The sequence below is a fragment of the Astatotilapia calliptera genome, chromosome 9 (assembly GCF_964374335.1).
Source record: "Astatotilapia calliptera chromosome 9, fAstCal68.1, whole genome shotgun sequence".
NCBI lineage: Eukaryota > Metazoa > Chordata > Actinopteri > Cichliformes > Cichlidae > Astatotilapia > Astatotilapia calliptera.
Window position 1 is genome coordinate 19,526,587 of NC_137430.1, and position 19,636 is coordinate 19,546,222.

The 19,636-nt window shown below is 38.2% G+C and overlaps 1 protein-coding gene across 1 annotated transcript in view; it reads left to right on the plus strand.

Moving 5' to 3' along the window:
• Positions 1–19,636, plus strand: part of vipr1b (vasoactive intestinal peptide receptor 1b) — a 52,521-nt gene that overhangs the window by 4,597 nt on the left and 28,288 nt on the right. The window contains exons 2-3 of the mRNA XM_026179607.2: positions 5,405–5,495; positions 7,832–7,942. Coding sequence (XP_026035392.1) covers positions 5,405–5,495; positions 7,832–7,942 — 202 coding nt within the window. The remainder of the gene's footprint in view (positions 1–5,404; positions 5,496–7,831; positions 7,943–19,636) is intronic.

Here is a 19,636-nt window from a genome sequence, read left to right on the forward strand (position 1 = left end):
TAGAAAGCCATGCTCACATTCCACTGCTATGTCTGTTTTCTTCCCTGATGAGGGACTTTGTTTCAGTTTTTCTTCTGTTTATGCAGCATTAGTGGCTTTTGGGAAACGTCACATTCAAAATGAGTTACATTTTGCAAAAGCTGCAAGACACGAAGCAACTTTAATTATCATTGACATTTTTAAAATTGTTGGCTGTTACCCAGATCTTTTTATTATTATTATTATTGTTTTTAGAAAATGCAATTTATTCAAATAAACATAAAAAAAAGAATTTAAATGCAGATTTGTCATTGTAAAGATAATGAGAGTGTTAATGAGATTCAGGATGGCCCTGTTATACTGTGGGGAGTCAGCATGCATAATCCCTAGAGTTGAAAACACAAACAGATAAAGTTTAATTATTTAAACTTATTGAGTCTCTTGCTTTAAGTCCTTTGGTTAAACCCTGCCAGTAGGGGGCAGCAGAACAAACGTGAAATACAAAATATAAGTACATTAATCTCTATAAGCAAATATTTGCATGTTAATAGAGTCTGTATGAAAGGGACACAATTTATTGTCCTGTTTTTTACATTTTATTTCGTAGTCTGATTTCTATTGACCAATCACAGTTGACAGACATCGACCCGAAGTCCTGAAACAGTGGCCATACAAAAGACACCAGACGCCAAGTAATCAGAAAACACCTGACAGTAGATTACAAGTCAAAGAAATTTAGATTTTCACACATAGTTAATTACTCGGAGGGATTTTTCTAAGACATTAGGACATAAAACTGCTTTTTGCTCTCTATTTTTGGTCCCCACGATGAAGTACCTGATAGGACAGCTGGGACTCCGGAGGTAGAGCTGGTCACTTTCTATACAGAAGGTTGGTGGCTTGATCTTCAGGTCCTCCAAAATTTCAAAGTGCCCTTGGGCAAGACACTGAATTTCACTTGACTCTTGATGGATCCATTAGACAGTGTGAGATCCATGTGACTGAAGTGCTTAAAGGCATAGAATACAGTGCTGTATGAATGGGTGAATGAATCTTTTGGTAAAAACATCTTCTGCAGACTCAGAGTAGAAAGGCACTCTATAAGTACCAGACAATTTACTATTTGTTTCGCTGCTAAATTCTGCAGTAGGTTAGCTGCTTAACACACTAAATAACCAATCACAAGGCAGCAACTCAAACCATTTAGGCTTGTAGGGATGCTCAGAATGACCTGCTGAGGTTCAAGCTGAGTATCAGAATGTGCAAGAAAGGTGATTTAAGTCACTTTGGCATGGTTGTTGGTGTCGGTCTGAGTATTGCAGAAACTGCTGATCTACTCGAATTCTCTCACACAACCATCTCTAGGGTTTACAGAGATCTGTACAACTATCAAACATCAAACACCCAGTTCTATGGGTGAAAATGCCAAGTTGAGGAGAATTTGAGCTGATAGGAAGGCAACAGTAACTTAAATTATCACATGTTAAAACTAAGGTATGCAGAAGAGCATATCTGAATGCACAACATGGTAAACCTTGAAGCAGATGGGCTCTGGGAACAGAAGACCACACCAAGGTCTACTCCTGTCAGCTACAAACTCAAAACAGTGGCTCAAACGGTTAGCTCGTGGTGCTAAAATTGCTCAAATCTGCAGCAACTGCATGACACTATCATGTCACTGTGAACCTAATCTCTGATGTTTCTGTCACATAGTTCAGTCAGCCATGAAGTAGCCCAACACAATACAAGTAAGGTATAACTAAAGTGGCCAGTGAGTGAATATTTGACGCTGGGTAATCAGACTGCTGTGGGGTTGTCCAACATTTGGCGACTACAGATGCAAATCAGCTTTAATCTGCATCTGCCAAAGTAAATATAATGTTTTTATCAGTACATTTAGTGCATTGGTGAACCCTATTACAGTGATATCATTACTACACCATTTTGCACACATTTAATAACACTATACTGATAGCAAACAAATATTCTCAATGGTGTAATGATTTTTTTTAAAGGAGCTTTTAGTGACTAATGTAACCGTCACTGTACTTGACATTATAATTGCAGTGGAGATGTTAAATCACTCGTGCACATAATAAAACTTTCTGTCACGGACTGGAGGAACTTGTAGTCTGCAATGTAAACTCACTATGAGGATAGCATTTTCCACTCAGAGAGGTTTCTGGACCCAGATCATCTCTAAAGTGCTTCATTTTTACATTGTCTTACAATCAACATCATTCTAATGAAAAACAGGGTTACTGAAAGGTCTGCCCAACATGAGAGTTAGCAGTTTTCTTTCTTTTCAAGCAGTGCTGCTACCATTTCCTGAGGATATGTTGGACTTTCTGCTGTAATCAGTCACAGGCAAAGACTCTCATCCCAAAGCTGTGTGGATTATGAGAGTGTCAGGATGACCTTCAAGAGAGCAAGCGAGGCAATGAGTAACACTCAGGGAAGGCAGTGCAGTGTAGACAGGCAAATTACAGCGAGATTTTACATGGTTCGTACCGTGCACTGAACTTCATCATTAAAATTGTTTATTTTGCTAACTTTTTAAAGGAAAGCCATCTTATTATACTTTACAATGTTTGAATTATCAATATCCAAGAAGGAAGGACTCAGTCTGGAACCATAGCCCTGGCAGAACAAAAAGCAATCCCAAGTAATTTTTTAAATGTCATTCTTCTGATTGCCGACCGTTAAACAGTTTGATCTTGGGGAATGACTGAAAGGGTAACTGGTGTACAAACTACCATGTCAAACAAAATCAAACCCACTGTGGTGATTCCACAGCATATGGGAGCAACCAGAAGTAGCTTCTTCTGACAGCTTTTCTTGTGTTTGATCAATCATTGTTTGCAGGTCAGTCACTGGGGGCATCTTTTAATTATCTTTATGTTAGGTTAGCAAAGCTGTGACAACAAAGGTGGGTTCCTAGATTCACAGACATCCTCATCAGTTATATATAGTTTTCATCAAAGTGTCAAAGGTGGGGCCGAAGGGAGGCCCCTGGAACAAAATGCAACAATGGGTGGAAGCTACACAGGGGATAAAGAGGTCTCGCTAGTCCTACCACTCTGTTAAAATTTAATATATTTACTGTTGAAAACAGATTATTTCTTATCCGGTTAAATCGCTGTTAGATCTTGTGCATCAGGGCACCTGCTATTAATTACTGCTCTCCTAATGTATGGAGGCAGGAGGTCTGTGCTCGTTACCATCATTGTAACTCAGCGAATGGTCAGCTGGTCAACATCTGGTAGAAACAACCCCCCACCCCCTTACTCATTGCTGGATCCCCCTGTGCCACCCGAATCTAAAAAAAAAAATCCTGTAAGTGCTCCTGTAAGCGTTATTTATGCATGAATAAAAACAGAGTTGTGAAGTAAAGCACTCCAGCCTTCCTGATCTCATTCAAGAATAATTTACTGCTCTTCATAATATTTTAATCTAAGTCTAATATAATGAGTGGGGAGTTGTTTTTGAACTAACTCTGTTGCTGCCAGAAGCATTGAGGCTGCACTAATTTGTTGTTCCCAAAGCTGGATCCCACTTGGATTCTACTATTTGAACTTTAACTAAAAGTAAAAGTAGGTGTCGCTTAAACGTTAAACTTGAATAGATTTTTACTACTAAAAAAGGCTGATGGGGTATTGTTGTTACCCTGTCGGGCAGCTGGACAACTCGATTTCATAGATATACCTGCTAAAAATCTCAGCCGAACTCGAATCTCAGTGACCTCGACCTCAAGGTCAAGGTGAGAGGTCAGGTTTTCTGAACATTTTGTGAATGCAATAACTGTAGGCGTGTCTACTAGGACACAGGGGTAGCACTGGGGGGCTCCCTGTTGATGTTATGGTCCTGAGTGCATGTGATACTGCTTGTTTTTGATACTGCTTACTGAGTAACCTCAGTTTTAAACAGGAATATAACACTGGCAACCAGTTAGGTCAAGTCTCCTATCGCAAAGAAACACGTTGCAGACAAGTTGCACTGATCACAGCAGACACACTCAGACTGATTGTAATGTCATAGAAATCTATGTTTATAAATTAGATGGCAATTGTTTGCAAAGCTTCACTAATGAAGAGTGATTGCAGTCAGTCCAAGTCAGACGATGATTGTTTGGAGACAGGTTGCTTCCCACCAGGTGTCTTGAGCAATCACCTTGACATCGAAAGTGATCATCTAGAGGTTGAGGGTATTGCATGCTTAACCTATGAGCGACCAGTTAATCACCCCATCTCCTTGTAGTTCAATTAGGTCACTGGAAAGCCGTCAATTTTCACTAATCACGCGGGTTAGTGTTCTATTTTTAATCTAGTGTGACTGTGCTTTTGTGCTTCTGTTTTTGTTTTGTGTCTCCCACCTGCCTCTGTGTTCTGCTTGTAGGTCCTCTCATCACTGTTTTATGACAGCTGATAAAGCGGGACATTAATAGCATGTGTAAATGTCACCTCATTTGGTGTTTGACCTGTGGCAGTTAAGACGAATATTGGGCTCATATCAGCGTATGATAATGTAACACTGATATATCAGTGTTCGTGCTGCGAGAGGATCCCTTGTTTAACAGATGAACCTCTGACTATCCCATGCCTCATTAAACTACTAACATGAGACGTGTCCTTTTTCATTTGTGATGGTTTGAGGTGTTTCTCTCGCCCGGGGTGCGCATTGCATCGCTGACTGCTGTTTACAGCAGCGTAATATCATTTGGGAACTCAACCCTGCACTAAGTAGGACATTTCTGGATGATTGATGAGGATCATTTGATGTTTGACAGCTCAAAGGTGGCCGGGACTCATGAAGAACCACTTATAGAGAGGATGAGTCGAACAAGCGTAAATGCATCTTTGTGCTTTAGCCCTCCTCACTGTGACCTTTGCTGCTTTGAGCGTTGCCGCTTGGTTAGCAAGGTGCACACTGAAGCTCTTCACTAGGAGTTCATGAATACGCTCTGCTTCACGCCGACTTTTCTCTCCTCATCTCCAGTGACCTTCTCAAGCTCCTCACTGCTCGTCTTACACATTTTCATTGACCCACCGGCTCTCCACTAGCAGCCGTCATCCTGCATTTTTCAGCGTGTGTTGACACAGATGAACAGTCACAGCAGATTACTCAGTGGCTCCCTTCTCCTCTCCCTAATTTATTTGCACAAGAAAATCTATTTCCCTGGAAAAAAGGCTCAGTTTGAGAACATTTCTTTCTACTTAGCGTATTATTAGTCATTAGTTCAGTCTAATAAAATATAGCATGAAAAGCTGGTGACGGTGACGAGAAAATGTTTACTAATATAACTGCAAACTCATATTTTCTGGTGTTCTTGTGTGCGCCTTGCTAAATAGAAGTTCTTTCTGTTGCAGGACAATAGAGGCATTTTTTCACTCCTGAAACTTAAATGTGCTTTCTGTTTCATCCGTAGGTGCTGTCAGTGCAGATGTGCGACGTGGTGAACGAGATCCAGCTGGAGAAAGAGCGTTGTGAAAATAGCACCTCTGGGAACGTCACTTCAGGTCATTATGGAAAACATATGTAGTCTCTCCAGCTCTTTAGGGTGTGCAAAAGGCTACTTAAAGAAAAAGGGAGGCATAGTTGGTAAATATATAGTAAGGTGAGGTCAGACAGTGTGTGAATGTATATTTCAGAAATACATTTCTTCAGGACATAACAGCCACATTCAGACACGAGAGGGAAAATAACTTTCAAAATAAAACAGGAAGAGACTGAAATAGAAACATGTAACACAATGACAGACAAACAGCAGGAGACACAAACAAGGAGGCACAGCAGTAAGCCACATGCATAACAGTAGTACACTTTTATCCTGTTAAAGTAGCTAAAACTACACCAATGCCTTTTAACTCAGACACCAATTTAGATTCAAAATGTAATGTATGCTTCTCTTTTTGGCCCACTGAGATATCTGCTTGGCCGTCCTTCCTGTGACTTTAGGAACGCAGTGAAATATTGATGTTAAACGTTGTTGGCACTATCTCCATTTCCTTTCATTTTAATAAAAAATCACTACACGTGCTGTACATACGGCATGCTGCGTTAAGGTAACAGTGGAAACAGCGTTCTTTATTGCTGTAATGGCCCTTATTTTTCTACTTTCTTATCTACTTCCTCAACCAGAACATAGTTGAAGTGGCAGTCAGGGGTCACATCCTGAGTAACTGAGTTAACATGAGTGTTTGTGGGGAACCATAAGCTTACAGACTATGGCGGTGCAACATAATACATCAAGGGATCCTTCAGCAGTTCCTTGGTTTTCTTATAATATTTTGGACATTAAAACATTTTGATCGAAAGTAGATTTTAGCTTGTAGCATTAATCAAGTATAAACATTTTATTAAAGGACAATATGGTGATTGCACAATATGTCATAATGAAGCTGTTTGTTTGCTTTGCATTGCTCACGTCATCATTTCCTGGGGTTAACTCGGGTGTTGTCAAGTAAGTCATGTATTTGAAAGGTGCAGCTGAATAACACTTTCAGACTGCTAGGTTTTCACTTTTGTTTTTCAAAATTATTATTTAGAAATATGTATTTTTTATTAGATTTTATTAGATTAATAAAAAAATAATAACTAATTATAAATAAAATAATAAAAATGAATTAAGAATTTAAAATACTTAAAATAAAAACAATTAAAAATATGTTCAAAATAATAATAGATCAAAGAAAAACAATGGTGTGCTTGGTTTCAACGTAACTTTATTCTTTCATGAGTTATTTACAAGTTTCTGACCACTTATAAAATGTGTTCAATGTGCTGCCCATTGTGTTGGATTGTCAATGCAACCCTCTTCTCTCACTCTTCACACACTGACAGCAACACCGCAGGAGAAATGCCAGCACAGGCATCCAGTATCCGTAGTTTCAGGTGCTGCACATCTCGTATCTTCACATCATAGACAATTGCCTTCAGATGACCCCAAAGATAAAAGTCTAAGGGGGTCACCATTGTTTTTCTTGTGACATTACCAATAAGTTTGGTGTGTCACATGGCCCTCTTCCTATTGAAAAAACAAAAGTTGTATCCAAGATGGCCGACTTCTAAATGGCCACCATGGTCACCACCCATCTTGAGGAGTTTGCCCCCTCACATATACTAATGTGCCACAAACAGGACTTTAATATCACCAACCATTCCCATTTTATTGCGGTGTATCCATATAAATGGCCCACCCTGTAGAGTCAGAATTTGATGTAAACAACATGAAAGCATGGGTCCATTTTACCACGTATCACCATCTCACAAAGCTCGAATCATCTTAAACTCAGTATCATTTCTTATATATGACAGTGAGTTCACTGGACTCAAACGGCATCCACAGTCACCAGATCTCAGCAAACCTGCAGCAACTGTGGATGAAAATCTCCATCTTTCCCCCCAAAATTGTTTCATCTGTAGAATAATTATTATTAAGGTAGGGGCCTAACTCCATATTAGTGTCTCTGATAAACTTTCCACTGAGACTCTCAGGCAGTCCATTATCTCAGATAAATGTCAAGCTGATTAAATATTGATTGTGACAAATCAATATGTTTAAAAATAAAAATTCATCTGTTGCTTGAAGACTGGAGGCATAGAAGATGAAACCACCATGAATGAGTTTTTCTTTAACCCATATTATGACATTTACAAAACTCTAAACCTGTAACTAAGTCCCTAAAGTGAAACTGAGTGATAACACGCAGCTGCTGCTTGCCATTAATTACTTATTCAATTTGGCTTTAGTGTTGGACATGATTTCATTTTGTCATCGTGGTGTTGGTGCTTGCACGTGTGTCTCTTACAATATGAGCGATGCCATGTTGATGTTATTATGTTCACCTGGCAGGGTGCCAAGGCATGTGGGACATCATCGCCTGCTGGCCTTCAGCTCGGGTCGGAGAGGTGGTTACAATAACCTGCCCGCCTTATTTCAGCTACTTCAGTGACCATCAGAAAGGTAAATCGATTACATTCAGTGCAAGTGCACAAAAGAAGGAATAACAGATGTTCTCTATGTGCTCTTCCGTAAAATAACAAGCTCAAGAAGAAGAAAACTAACCGTCATTTAAATGTATGTAATTTTCTTTATGAAGGAAATAACTGCTTTGTGGCCAAAAAGCCTAAAGATGCCATAGCAGGACTTCGCTCAGCAGTGCTGTCACGGGCTAACACATTTATTTATTCTTTTATAACTGTGAGTATTTTCATTTTTAAAAGGTTATTTGCATACAGTTGAGCCTTTGGGTAGACACTGAAGATAAAATTTTCTCCTTGCATACAAATGGACTTTTAAAATATCAAGGACAGTCACTGGATGCCCAACAGAAAGCCTGCAGCAAACATCTCAGGGGAGATTGGATTGGATATTGATTCATGAGGCCCATAAAAAGCTTCATTTCATCATTTTTGACACGACAAATCCATAAAATATCAAAAGGTTTTGCATGTATCCATTTTATTAAAATGCAAAAAGAATTTAACCGTGTCAGCCTAAAATCAACCAAAGCACATGATTATCAACTTTAATGTTAAAACAGTCCTATTTATGTAATAGTGGAGCGGGGAACACAGACAGGATAGTGGGGAGAGAGAGAGAGAGAACGGGAGGACATGCAGGTTGAATCAAAGCCAGGCCTCTAGACATGCGGCATACTGTCGTCTGCTCACCCACTGAGCTAAACTGATGCCCACTAGCACAGATTTTAAAAGTTGACTACTGTTAGTGAAGCTTACCGATTAGCTGTAGAGGTTTGGTGCTTGGAAGTGTTCAGCTGACTCAAGCCTCTGATAAGCGGAATAAAACCATAAATATCAAACATCTCAGGGGCAAGCCGATGCAAGCAATTACAAGGGTTTTAAAATGAATCCTAAGCTGTACAGGTAGCCAGTTTAACGATACCAAGGTAAGTTTAATAGGTTCATCTTTTCATTTACGAGTATCAGCATTTTGGACTAACTGCAATCGTCATAAACGTGCCTGGCACGCTCTGGCATATAAAGAACTGCAGTAATCGAGTGTGGCTGTGGTAAAATCACGGATCACATTCTGAAAGTTATTAAAAAAATAAAAGGTCTCATTTTGGCTTTCACTGAGAAAAGCTTAAAAAAAATCTAATCTGCAAATCTCATTTCAGACTCTGTTCAAATTTGTCTTTTTCTACCACATTTTCCCTGATTCCTGATCACGTGCTGTGAGGGTTTTCTGAAGGAATCGATTTTGCAACTTATTAAGTTGTGCTTAATACCTCAAAGGAAGTCGTGGAGTGAAGTTTTACTGTACAGAATTTACCTGCATTCAGTTGGTTATGCAGATGTATAAATGCATAAATTCTTTTACATTTGATTGTAATTTACCACCAAGTCTATTTTATGCTGCTGGAACTGCAGGTAAAAGAGTAAAGATGAGAAAACTAAATTAAAGAATAATTAAATTTAACTTGGATGTGACCACAAATTACATTGCTTTCAACATCTCTCTCTCTCACGAGGATATGCACTCATGTATAAATATAAATATGTTGTCAGAACTATAAGGCAGCAGCTGTCAAAGAGTGACGGTTAAGAAATAAATGTCAAGCACACGAGGGTTAAAATAAATATATTACATCTCTAAATATATTACCTCTCTTGACTCATTTGCAGGATCTGTGTTGCCTTTTGCGATTATATTTTCACATCCCATTCTTTATCTGTCCCTATCACCGGTTTTTCTGATAGTGTCTTTGACAAAAATAGGCAGCCTTCAATTGGTCCATTTTGTGCAGAAGGAGAGCCAAATGACACCTTTTATGTGAGCGTGCACACAGCCTGAAGCAGAGAGAGCTGATAAGCACTGTCATAATACCCGTCATGTCTGATTGAGGTTTTAAGCTGATGTGTTGTCAACCTAATGCACAGAAAGCCTATAGCTATGCTGAGCTTGCTGCACAGTGAACTGCACTGTTAAACAACTACGTCATCGTGCTGTGTGGAAGGACATTGTTCTGATTGAAGTGTCTCCACATAATACTAGTGTTCTGTGTTGAACCTGCAATGTGTATGTATGGTGCATATAGAATTTGAAAAAGCGCTTGATGTTAACGTTAAAACTTCACTGAGGTTACTGTAGATGTAATGAATGGACAAAGCCGAGGACTAGATGTAAAGTCTGGACAGACTCGATCACAGTCTGGAAGAAAACTGCTCAAACCCCTGCTTAACCTTTATTCTGGACGACGTACAGACACAAAGTGTTATGTGACAGCTGTGTGCAGACTCCGGAGACAGAAAGTAACTCAAAACAGCTTTAATGCTGAACTCAAAAGGGTAACAAAAACTAAGAATACAAAATACACCTACACAGACTAAACACACAGCAAGATAAAGGCAGATCGCAACAATGACAAACTGAAACACAGGGCTTAAATACACAGAGGGAGCAATCAGGGAATGGACAACAGGAGGGAAACACAGCTGGGGCAAATCAGGACTAACGAGACAAAGAAGCGTAATCTGAACACACTGAGATAAGACAGAGACCTTCAAAGTAAAACAGGAAACACATAACACAGACTGAACAAAAGACACACACTCACATGCAGGCAGAGGGAACAGAGACGTGTGACCAGGGCAGACACAGACACTGACTGGACACGGGGATATAGCGGACAGGGGAGACAGCAACTAAGGATTTCACAGAGACAAACCATAAGACATGACTCTAACAAAAACCCAAAGACTAGAAATGATAAATAATATAATAAACTCAAAAACCCAGGCATCCTAACACAAAGGAGAGGAAGGGGCTGCTGCTGTTTCAATGAACTAAGACAAGAAAAATAAGCAATAAAACTTTTTTAATATCATCTACAAAGTCCAAAAAGGTTATATATAAATCACACTTTTGCAATTGAGCCAAGTTTCTTTCCACCCCAGCTCCCTTCTTACAGTAAATTAACACTTTTTACTTCACCAAGAATGTTTGATCTTGTCAATGGCTCTACATAAGAAAAAAAGCTGAACGGTCATTTATCTTTTTGCAATTACATATTGCCTGTCTTGGATTTTTTTTTTTTGTTAGCTTTACTTTCTTTTTAAACTCGTGTCCTTCAGATTTACTCTCAATGCCTTTACAGCCGAAGCTTCACATCTGTGACTAAACAAAGAAATCTCATTTCTTACTCTCTTTCTTCTTTCAGTTGAGGAAAAGAGAAAGAAGATAGATATTGTCACAGATGGTCTGCTTGAATGGACAGACTATAGTGAATCACTTCAGCGTCTGTGCTGCATTGATGTCTTTGTTTTCGAAAGAGAAACGGATGTTTTGTTTTGTGTGTTTTAGGGGTTAAAGTAGGATTTGACAGACCGGAGAAAAGAATTACGTCAAGGCCGGGTAAGGCTGTGATCAGCTGACCTGTGCTGCTCCTCACTATTCACTACTATTTTACTATTTACTGCTCTTTGTGGATTTAACTAAATTCAAAAAGATACACTCTGAAAAAAATAAATGAAATTTTCACTCTCAATATACAAAAAGCAATAATTCAGAGTAAAATGAAACAGAAATGTATAAAAGCAAAGGTTTATTTATTTGAATACCTAATCTGTAAGGAAAATGTGCTTGGTATAAACTGAACGTGTACAAATCAACATTTTACACTGTAGTTGTGTAACAAAATTAGGTGGAAATTTACATGTAACTAAACTAAATAAAGTCATCAGTTTGAGCAGAAATCTTTTCTTTTCACTCCTTATACGTTGTTGTTTTATGAGCTGTATTCTAACTCATAGACCATATAAAGCTAGTATAAAACATAAACAATGGCATAAACACCTTAAAGCTGCAATGTGTAAAATCTCAATACTAGATATAAGTAGATTGCAGATTGCAGTCGAGTGAGTTTTGTTTTGTAAGCCTCCCAGTTCAAGTGCATAATCCTAGCTAAGTTCACAGCTAAGTTCACATGAACTAAGTTCAAAGCTGTCAGTCAACGTCTGTTTACTCTGCAAGAGGCTGAAAACTTTGTGAAAGAAGTCATATATGAGTCAGTGAAGCTCTCTTCTGTTCAATAACAGCAAAACTGAAGTGAGTTGTTGAGCTGAACTTTTACTGTCAGTAAGTGCTGCTGTTAGCTGCTGTTAGCCTATGTTAGCTGCTGTTAGCCTATGTTAGCTGCTGTTAGTTAACATTAGTGAAACTGTTTTTGAAGTGGATCTAACGTCGTTGTACTGTGGAGGACCCTATTTAAGATGTATAAAAACACAAGTTCTCTTTTCCTCCGCCTTTGAGATGCTACATATTGAGCCGGTCTTTAGCTGCATACATAACTAGGTTAGGCAGAACTCAAGATAGCGGGGCAACATGGTGGCATCAAACTGGTACCTTATGCACTTTTAATGGCTTGATTAATTCAGTTCAATCCAGTTATATATATATATATAATACCAAATCACAACAGCAGTTGTCTCAAGGCAATTAATTAGAAGTTCATTTCAATGTGGCAGTTTGTTGGAAGACATAATTACACAGTGTTAATGTCCGCTACCTTGATGTACCCTAGTAACAATACCCTAGATGCAGCCAGTCTAACATAGTGCATTGCTGTAAACTTTGATGCAGTACTCCAAACTAACCCACCTTTGAATAACACTGATTCAGTTGGTTTCCCAAGATATTTCACAAAAATGTAATCCAGCAATACATCACGTAGATCCAATATCTGAGTTAAAAACTCTAAAATGATTAAGGATATTACTTGCAAATATCCTTAAATTTCCAGTTCATAACTTGCAGGGAAGTCCTTACCTTTGAAAATAATCTCTCATCTTCCTCTGTTTTCCTGTCTTTCTTACATCTTTCTCCATCTATCAATGCCGCACATTAACATTTTTCTTCTCCCTGTGAAATATAGCAGCTGTAATTTAGCTCATTTTGTAACAAGTAGCACACAAACAATTTGTGTGTTTGCTGGTATTTGTTGTGCTGTTTGAAAAGTTGCATTTGACATTTTCTGCCACTTAAAAAAAAACGTTATTCCGTTTATGCACGCTTCTCTTCAGTACCACTAGCTGTCCGCTAAAGTACCACCAGAAAATGGTGAAAGCAGCGACAACATTATTTTCTCATCACTGAGCAAACGTCTCCATGCTGTCACTGGATGTAACACCAGGCACATGAAAAATCAACTCGTTTAATAGTAATATGCATTAATCTGCCTACTGGATTTAATCACTCATCAATGGAAGTGCCAGTCCACTTTAACCCCTGGTTATATGCATGCTATTGCTAGATAATTGATAAACAGAAATCAGTATTTCACGTTAACAAACGTTGGATGGATGGACTGCCTCTGACGGTTTTCATTTTTGCTACACCAAGTACATTTATGCTTTCCAGATGTTATTTCGAATAACAAAATACAAAAAATGTTTTTAATTAAAGTACCAGGAGTATATAAAATATTGTTGACAATGTTTTTATTTGTTTCCTATTTTAAAAAAAAAAGGCATCTTGTATACTTTTTATTTGTATGTACTGCCAGGACTTGTGGGTAAATGTAGAGCAGTGACTTGGTAGTCAACATATGTGCAGTATTATAAACTATCATCTCTAATTAACCTTTTCAACCAATGCATTTGTTGGCTAAAGTTATCATCAAGGGTCTGGATGTGACCCTGGTTGAGCTTTACAAGCTCAGGTGTTGTACTAATTCACTAAATATTTTCTGGGGTGCCTGTAAGCTAGAAAGAATGGGCATTACAACAGGTTGGTAATACGTTTGAAGTTTAAACTAAGAGAATTGCCTGTTAAATTGTATACCTTTATGATATTAGTAAAATGACTCATTTTAATTACCATATGACTTGTGAGGAATGAACAAATGATCTTTGAGTTTCTGGGGGCCTTAGGTGCTGAGGTTGTAGTGGTGTGTCGTTACAGTATATCTACTATGCTGTAAATGTTACTGTAATACACAAAATCTGTGTGTGTGTGTGTGTGTGTGTGTGTGTGTGTGTGTGTGTGTGTGTGTGTGTGTGTGTGTGTGTGTGTGTGTGTGTGTGTGTGAACTCATACATTGTCAGTAGTATATCAGATATAATGATGTTTTCATGTTACCTAGCAAACACCTAGCAATGAATTAAAATGACCCAATTGACCTAACTGCACGATAGTCTCAAGGCTCATTTCTTTATCATTTGTTTCCAATGGGTCAGACTTTCTTGTAATTTTATAAAGTGGTTTAAAGTGGTTTCAAAGTTTTTCTTTGGCTGATTTTTCACTCATTTTCAGTCCAGTCCAGCTTTCCTGACAGACATGAGATTGTATTTCTGCATCATCAAAGCAATTCCCAAAGAGGTATTAACGAAGGAAAATGAAGGAACTAACACACTGACAAAAGGTGAAGAGGAGGAAAAAGATGAGACTTTTAACAACACAAGAAAGGAAATCAGTTAAATCCCAAAAAAGGAAATATTCAACAAGAAACCAGAACCATGGCACAGTACTCCTTATCCTGCTGATGCTCATATTGGTTCTCTTTTATTACTAAATAATGGTTTTAATATTATTATATGAAAAAATATAAAAGGATGTAGTTTCCCAACCATCAACACTAATGACTACAGCAGTTATGAAGTCATGAAATTAACTCAGTATTTCATGGGAGTGTAAAATAAACTGTCAGTGAACAGGAAGTAATATTTCATGAAAATGGAGAGAGAAGTTTAAAAAAGGAGGAGAGTCGTCCTCCTTTCTCTGCTCCTGGCGAGTTGGGTGTCAGTCACTCAGACGTCATATAGTTTTCAAAAGCATGCTGTGATTAACAGGTAATGCAATAAATTAATCTTGCTGTGATTGTTTTGATTCGTTTTGCAGTAATGAGTGAAATCAAGCAAAGCATTATCTCTCACTTGAGTTTAAACCATTCATTTGTGTCACGTGCTGTGAGAGTCTTCGAATGTAGAGGGAACATGATGATTAATCAGGTGTTAGCACCAGCTTAAAGAGTAGTTATTAAGGTGATAGATGTGGATGCATGGTGCATGTAAATAAAATGATTTCTCTTGGTTTTTGTGGGTTAGGCAGAATGTGGTGGTTACAGGAAAATACGATTGAACGACACTGATCATCTTCCCAAAAGATGATTAACTTGAAACTTTACTGAAGTCTTCAGTGAAAATTTTCCGTGACTCCCACCTTTCTCAGATCAACATAGATTGTAAATATTAGGCGATATTATGTTGCGCAGCCTACTGACAGGGATCGGGGACCTGCTACTGTGAATTTGCTTGCGTTAATCTTGTGCTGTTGAAGGTTAGTGTCAGCGTGTTGGACTGATGCGTTTGACTGTGACCCTGGGCTGTATTGAGACGGATCGTTAAACTCTAGTTTGTTAATTCAAGCATTATTACTGGCATTCAAGCTGTTTAGGTTGTGAAAAACCTGCAGCAGGTGACTGCATTTTTCTGTTTTCATTGCATTTGCATGTACAGTAAACAAGCTAGAAACATGAATAGAAAAGTTGGGCAGCACTTTATAATAATCTGTGTGTTAGATATAGGTATCATTATTAGGTATAAGACTAGTAAGGTAATAGCAAGCACTTCATCATTTAGATATCATTACTCCTCCTTATCATGCCATTTATAAATACAGATATGCTTATCCATCTGTTACTATTATACCATATACAGCTGTCAATGTTGCTACATCACTGCTTGTAATAATCATAGTCCTAATAACATATCTGTATTTATAAATGGCCTACTAAGGAGGAGTAATGCTGTATAAATGATATATAATACCTTACTAATACCTTAATCTTGCTCAATAGTGTGCTATTATTATAAAGTTCTGCAAAAAATTGACTTGTGAGTAGGGCTGGGCCATATTATATTGTTAGGCAACGATAGGAAAATGAAATATCGCGATAGAATGGGAGTAAAACGCGCATGCGCAGTGCCTTTGTTTTCATACACACATGGCCGATTGTTGAGTGAAACAGATGAACCAGAATTGGTTTGTAAAAATGGTGCAACTTCCGTGATATGGAACTGGTTTGGTGTTTGTCCGTCAGATACACAACAAAGCACATTTTTTTGCAGAACATGCAAGCGGCCGTTGTTATTGTCATATTTGTCGGACTAAGATGCTCTTAAATCTGGGAGTAATCTGGGTCCTAAACTCTGTATACTTCAGGTCAAACAACACTGCAGCATCACTTAGAGTTAAAACCAGAGGTGGGACCAAGTCATTGTTTTGCAAGTCTCAAGTAAGTCTCAAGTCTTTATCCTCAAGTCTCAAGTCAAGTCTCAAGTAATGTCAGGCAAGTCAGAGTCGAGTCTCAAGTCACTGGTGTAAAAGTCCGAGTCAAGTCACAAGTCTGAAACTTTGAATTTCAAGTCCTTTCGAGTCATTCAAAAAAACGAAAAAAAGCATGTTGCAGTTATATGCTAAATGTAAATATTAGACCATGTAATTTTTAAATCTGTGTTTTTCTCAACACATGACAAAATAGTGAACTTAGAAAATATACACAAATTGTGAAATTGCACCTCTTTAAAATGCAGCTCAATTAAACTTAGCTCCAAGAATAATTTTCACCGACAGTTCTGAGATAAGCTGCATGTTATTCTTGGATGCGCTTGTAGGACCGGCTTTAAAATCGCATGACAAAAATATCATACACATTAAAAAAAACTGCATCACCAACGTAGCCTGGACAACATTTGCTAGTTAGATGAAGTCAGCTATCTCATCGTAGCATATTTATATGCATATTTATAATCATACGGTTCTTGGAGTGAGTGCATACACTCATGAAGTTTAGTAACTTCAGGTCACTGCAACAAGCCCAGGTACAGTTTACCGACGGATGGGTGCAGGACCAAGAAACGCACCGTGTAGAACGAAAGACCATCGTACGTATCATAAGTTTACCAGTCTCACAAACTGTCGTCATAAATACACATTCCTTAACCGTTTATTAATAGGACCTTTGAGCTCAACGATAATTAATTAGTAGTGGAAATAATTTCTGGTAGCATCACAGAAATGTAGCAGTGACAATAATATTGTATGCTGTAATCATACTGGGCAATTAGTGATACAAAAAAACCCGTTTTATCCTGTGAATAAAAGTATGTTTTTGTCAATGTACCATAATAACAGAAGCGAAACGCAATATTGTGTCAGGACAATTCACTATTTATGCACAATAAATAAAGGAGCATAGCGCGACAATTTCTGTTCAGTGCCAGACTTGCTTGTAACCTATATCACCAATTATGTTATGAAAATGACGTATTAACTACTAAAAAACACTGACCTTCGTGTAAATGCTTGGAGCAGACTAACCTGTGAGCTGGAGTGTTCTGGGACGTTATATTTGATCTTTGAATGGCTGCAATCCAGGCCATCCGTCGCGTCTTTGTTACTTCGGAAACATGGCTCGAACAATTTCTCTTCAACGACGTAATCCGATAACAACCGATCTCTTTACCCGTCGGCTTCCCGTGGCTGTCATGCGACCGGCTATTGCAGTTAATAATACAACAGCTTCTTGACATTTTTGTGTTTCTTTTTATCGCTGTATAACTGATTTCAATTGAAAGTCTGTGTGCGCTAGTACCTCTTGCCACGAGTTCCCAGAATCCTTTGCGGTTCTACCCGTGAATGACGTCACATTTTCAATCTCTATATAATATGCATGTTAAATTTTATATTTGGGGTAAAATATCAAGTCTTTTCAAGTAAACAGGTTCAAATCCAATTCAAGTCCCAAGTCATTGGTGTAAAAGTCCAAGTCAAGTCACAAGTCTTAGAACATTTTTTCAAGTCAAGTCTAAAGTCGTAAAATTAATGACTCGAGTCTGACTCGAGTCCAAGTCATGTGACTCGAGTCCACACCTCTGGTTAAAACCTGTCTAAATTCTTTCATCTTTAATAAAACGATCAGCATTGCTGCTTTACCAGGTGTAACTATAAAGTTTAACTTCCAGGCATCCATGAAAACAAAAGTTATTACATTTAACGGAGTTAGAAGTTAGCAGGAAGCTAGCGGAAGTTAGCTCGCTAGTTTCGCTAGTTACCTAAGCATGATATTGCATGTTCTGACTGAGAGATTTCTGAAAAAAAATCACACGTACAGCTCTGCTATCACTTCCAACATAAATGAAGACAGGAAACTAAACAGCAGTGACGTTTGTAGGGTTACTGAAGTTGGGCTAGCTGGTATATAATGATGTGCTACGTGATCGCTAGCGACACAGCTATGTTAGCATAACATAAACAGTGAAGCTGGAGGACGAACACTAACACTTTTCCACTTATAAAAGTTAACGTGAAGGTTCTTCATGGTTAGAGACAAATGCAATCGCATGGCAGGATGCTGTAAACGGACCAAACTTCAGTCAGTAGAACAACTGAGATAATCCATCCACAATACGAGGTTAGTCATTAATATACTGCAACAACATGGGAATAGAGCAGCTGCCAGAGAATTCAACATTAATGAATCAATGGTACAGAAGTGGAGGAAGCAAGAAGAATGAGTTTAATAAAGTTTGATTTATCTGACTGCTTTGTTTCGCTTAATGTGCCTTATAATCCCGTGCACCTTATGGTCCGAAAAATGCGTACTGCACACTGCAGTTTAATGTTGCAAAGCACCTCTTTTTAACTTCAGTGGATATTATACATGGTTATGCTCAGGATATGTCAGCCCATTTCTACTGGAAATGCCTTTTGGTTAAACTTTCAGCAAGGAATTTGCATTTGCACTGTTACATTTTTATAAAGCTTTAATGTACATAAAAACCAGCTTCTTGTTTAAGTGAAAATAAATGGAAGGTTGTCTTTTTGCGCTAGTAATGTTGTGGAGTTGTATTTTGTCTCGCATCAATTATATCGTCGGTTATATCGTTATCGCAAATTTTCAAATATATATCGTGATAAATATTTTTGGCCATATCGCCCTGCTCTACGTGTGAGTGCTAATAAATGTTTACCCCAACAGGAAACAGGAAGCCACACGATGGCTCTACAGCCTAACGGTGACGTTTCATCACCTGGGATGTCTAGCAGAGTCCCTGCACCACGTTTGTATCTACATCTTAAATAGATATGCAACTTTTATCACTCAGAAACAAACACAATGTGCAGCTTGAACACAGTCAGTTTCATGTGCTCGCGCATGCATTTGGCACAAAACATGAAGAAGGATCTTAGAGTAGTTTCGGTAAATGAAAAGAGTTTATTTAATTTATTTATTTTAATCAACTTTATTGTAGCACTAAAGGTGTAATATAATACTGTTTTGTCAAGCTGCGGGGACACACTGGTTCACTATAAAGATAGTTTTTGCTATAATCTCGTAACACATGGATTCATATTCCCAATTGCTTCTGATTACATTTAACTGTGCCCTTAAAATCTTTAGACCCATTTTTACCATCTCATATTCAGACGTGTTCCTCCTCTGTGTAACCTCTCTGGCTTCAGTTATTGGACATGCAGCTTTTAATAGTTTGAGAAGTATATTAATTCACTGACGTTCTTTACAGTTCTTTTTTATCTGCCTCTGATGAAATGTTTGGATATTAAATTAAGCATGGCAGGTGAACAGTGAAGCACGGGATCAAATAACATTTCCTGACACAAACCTCTCAGTCG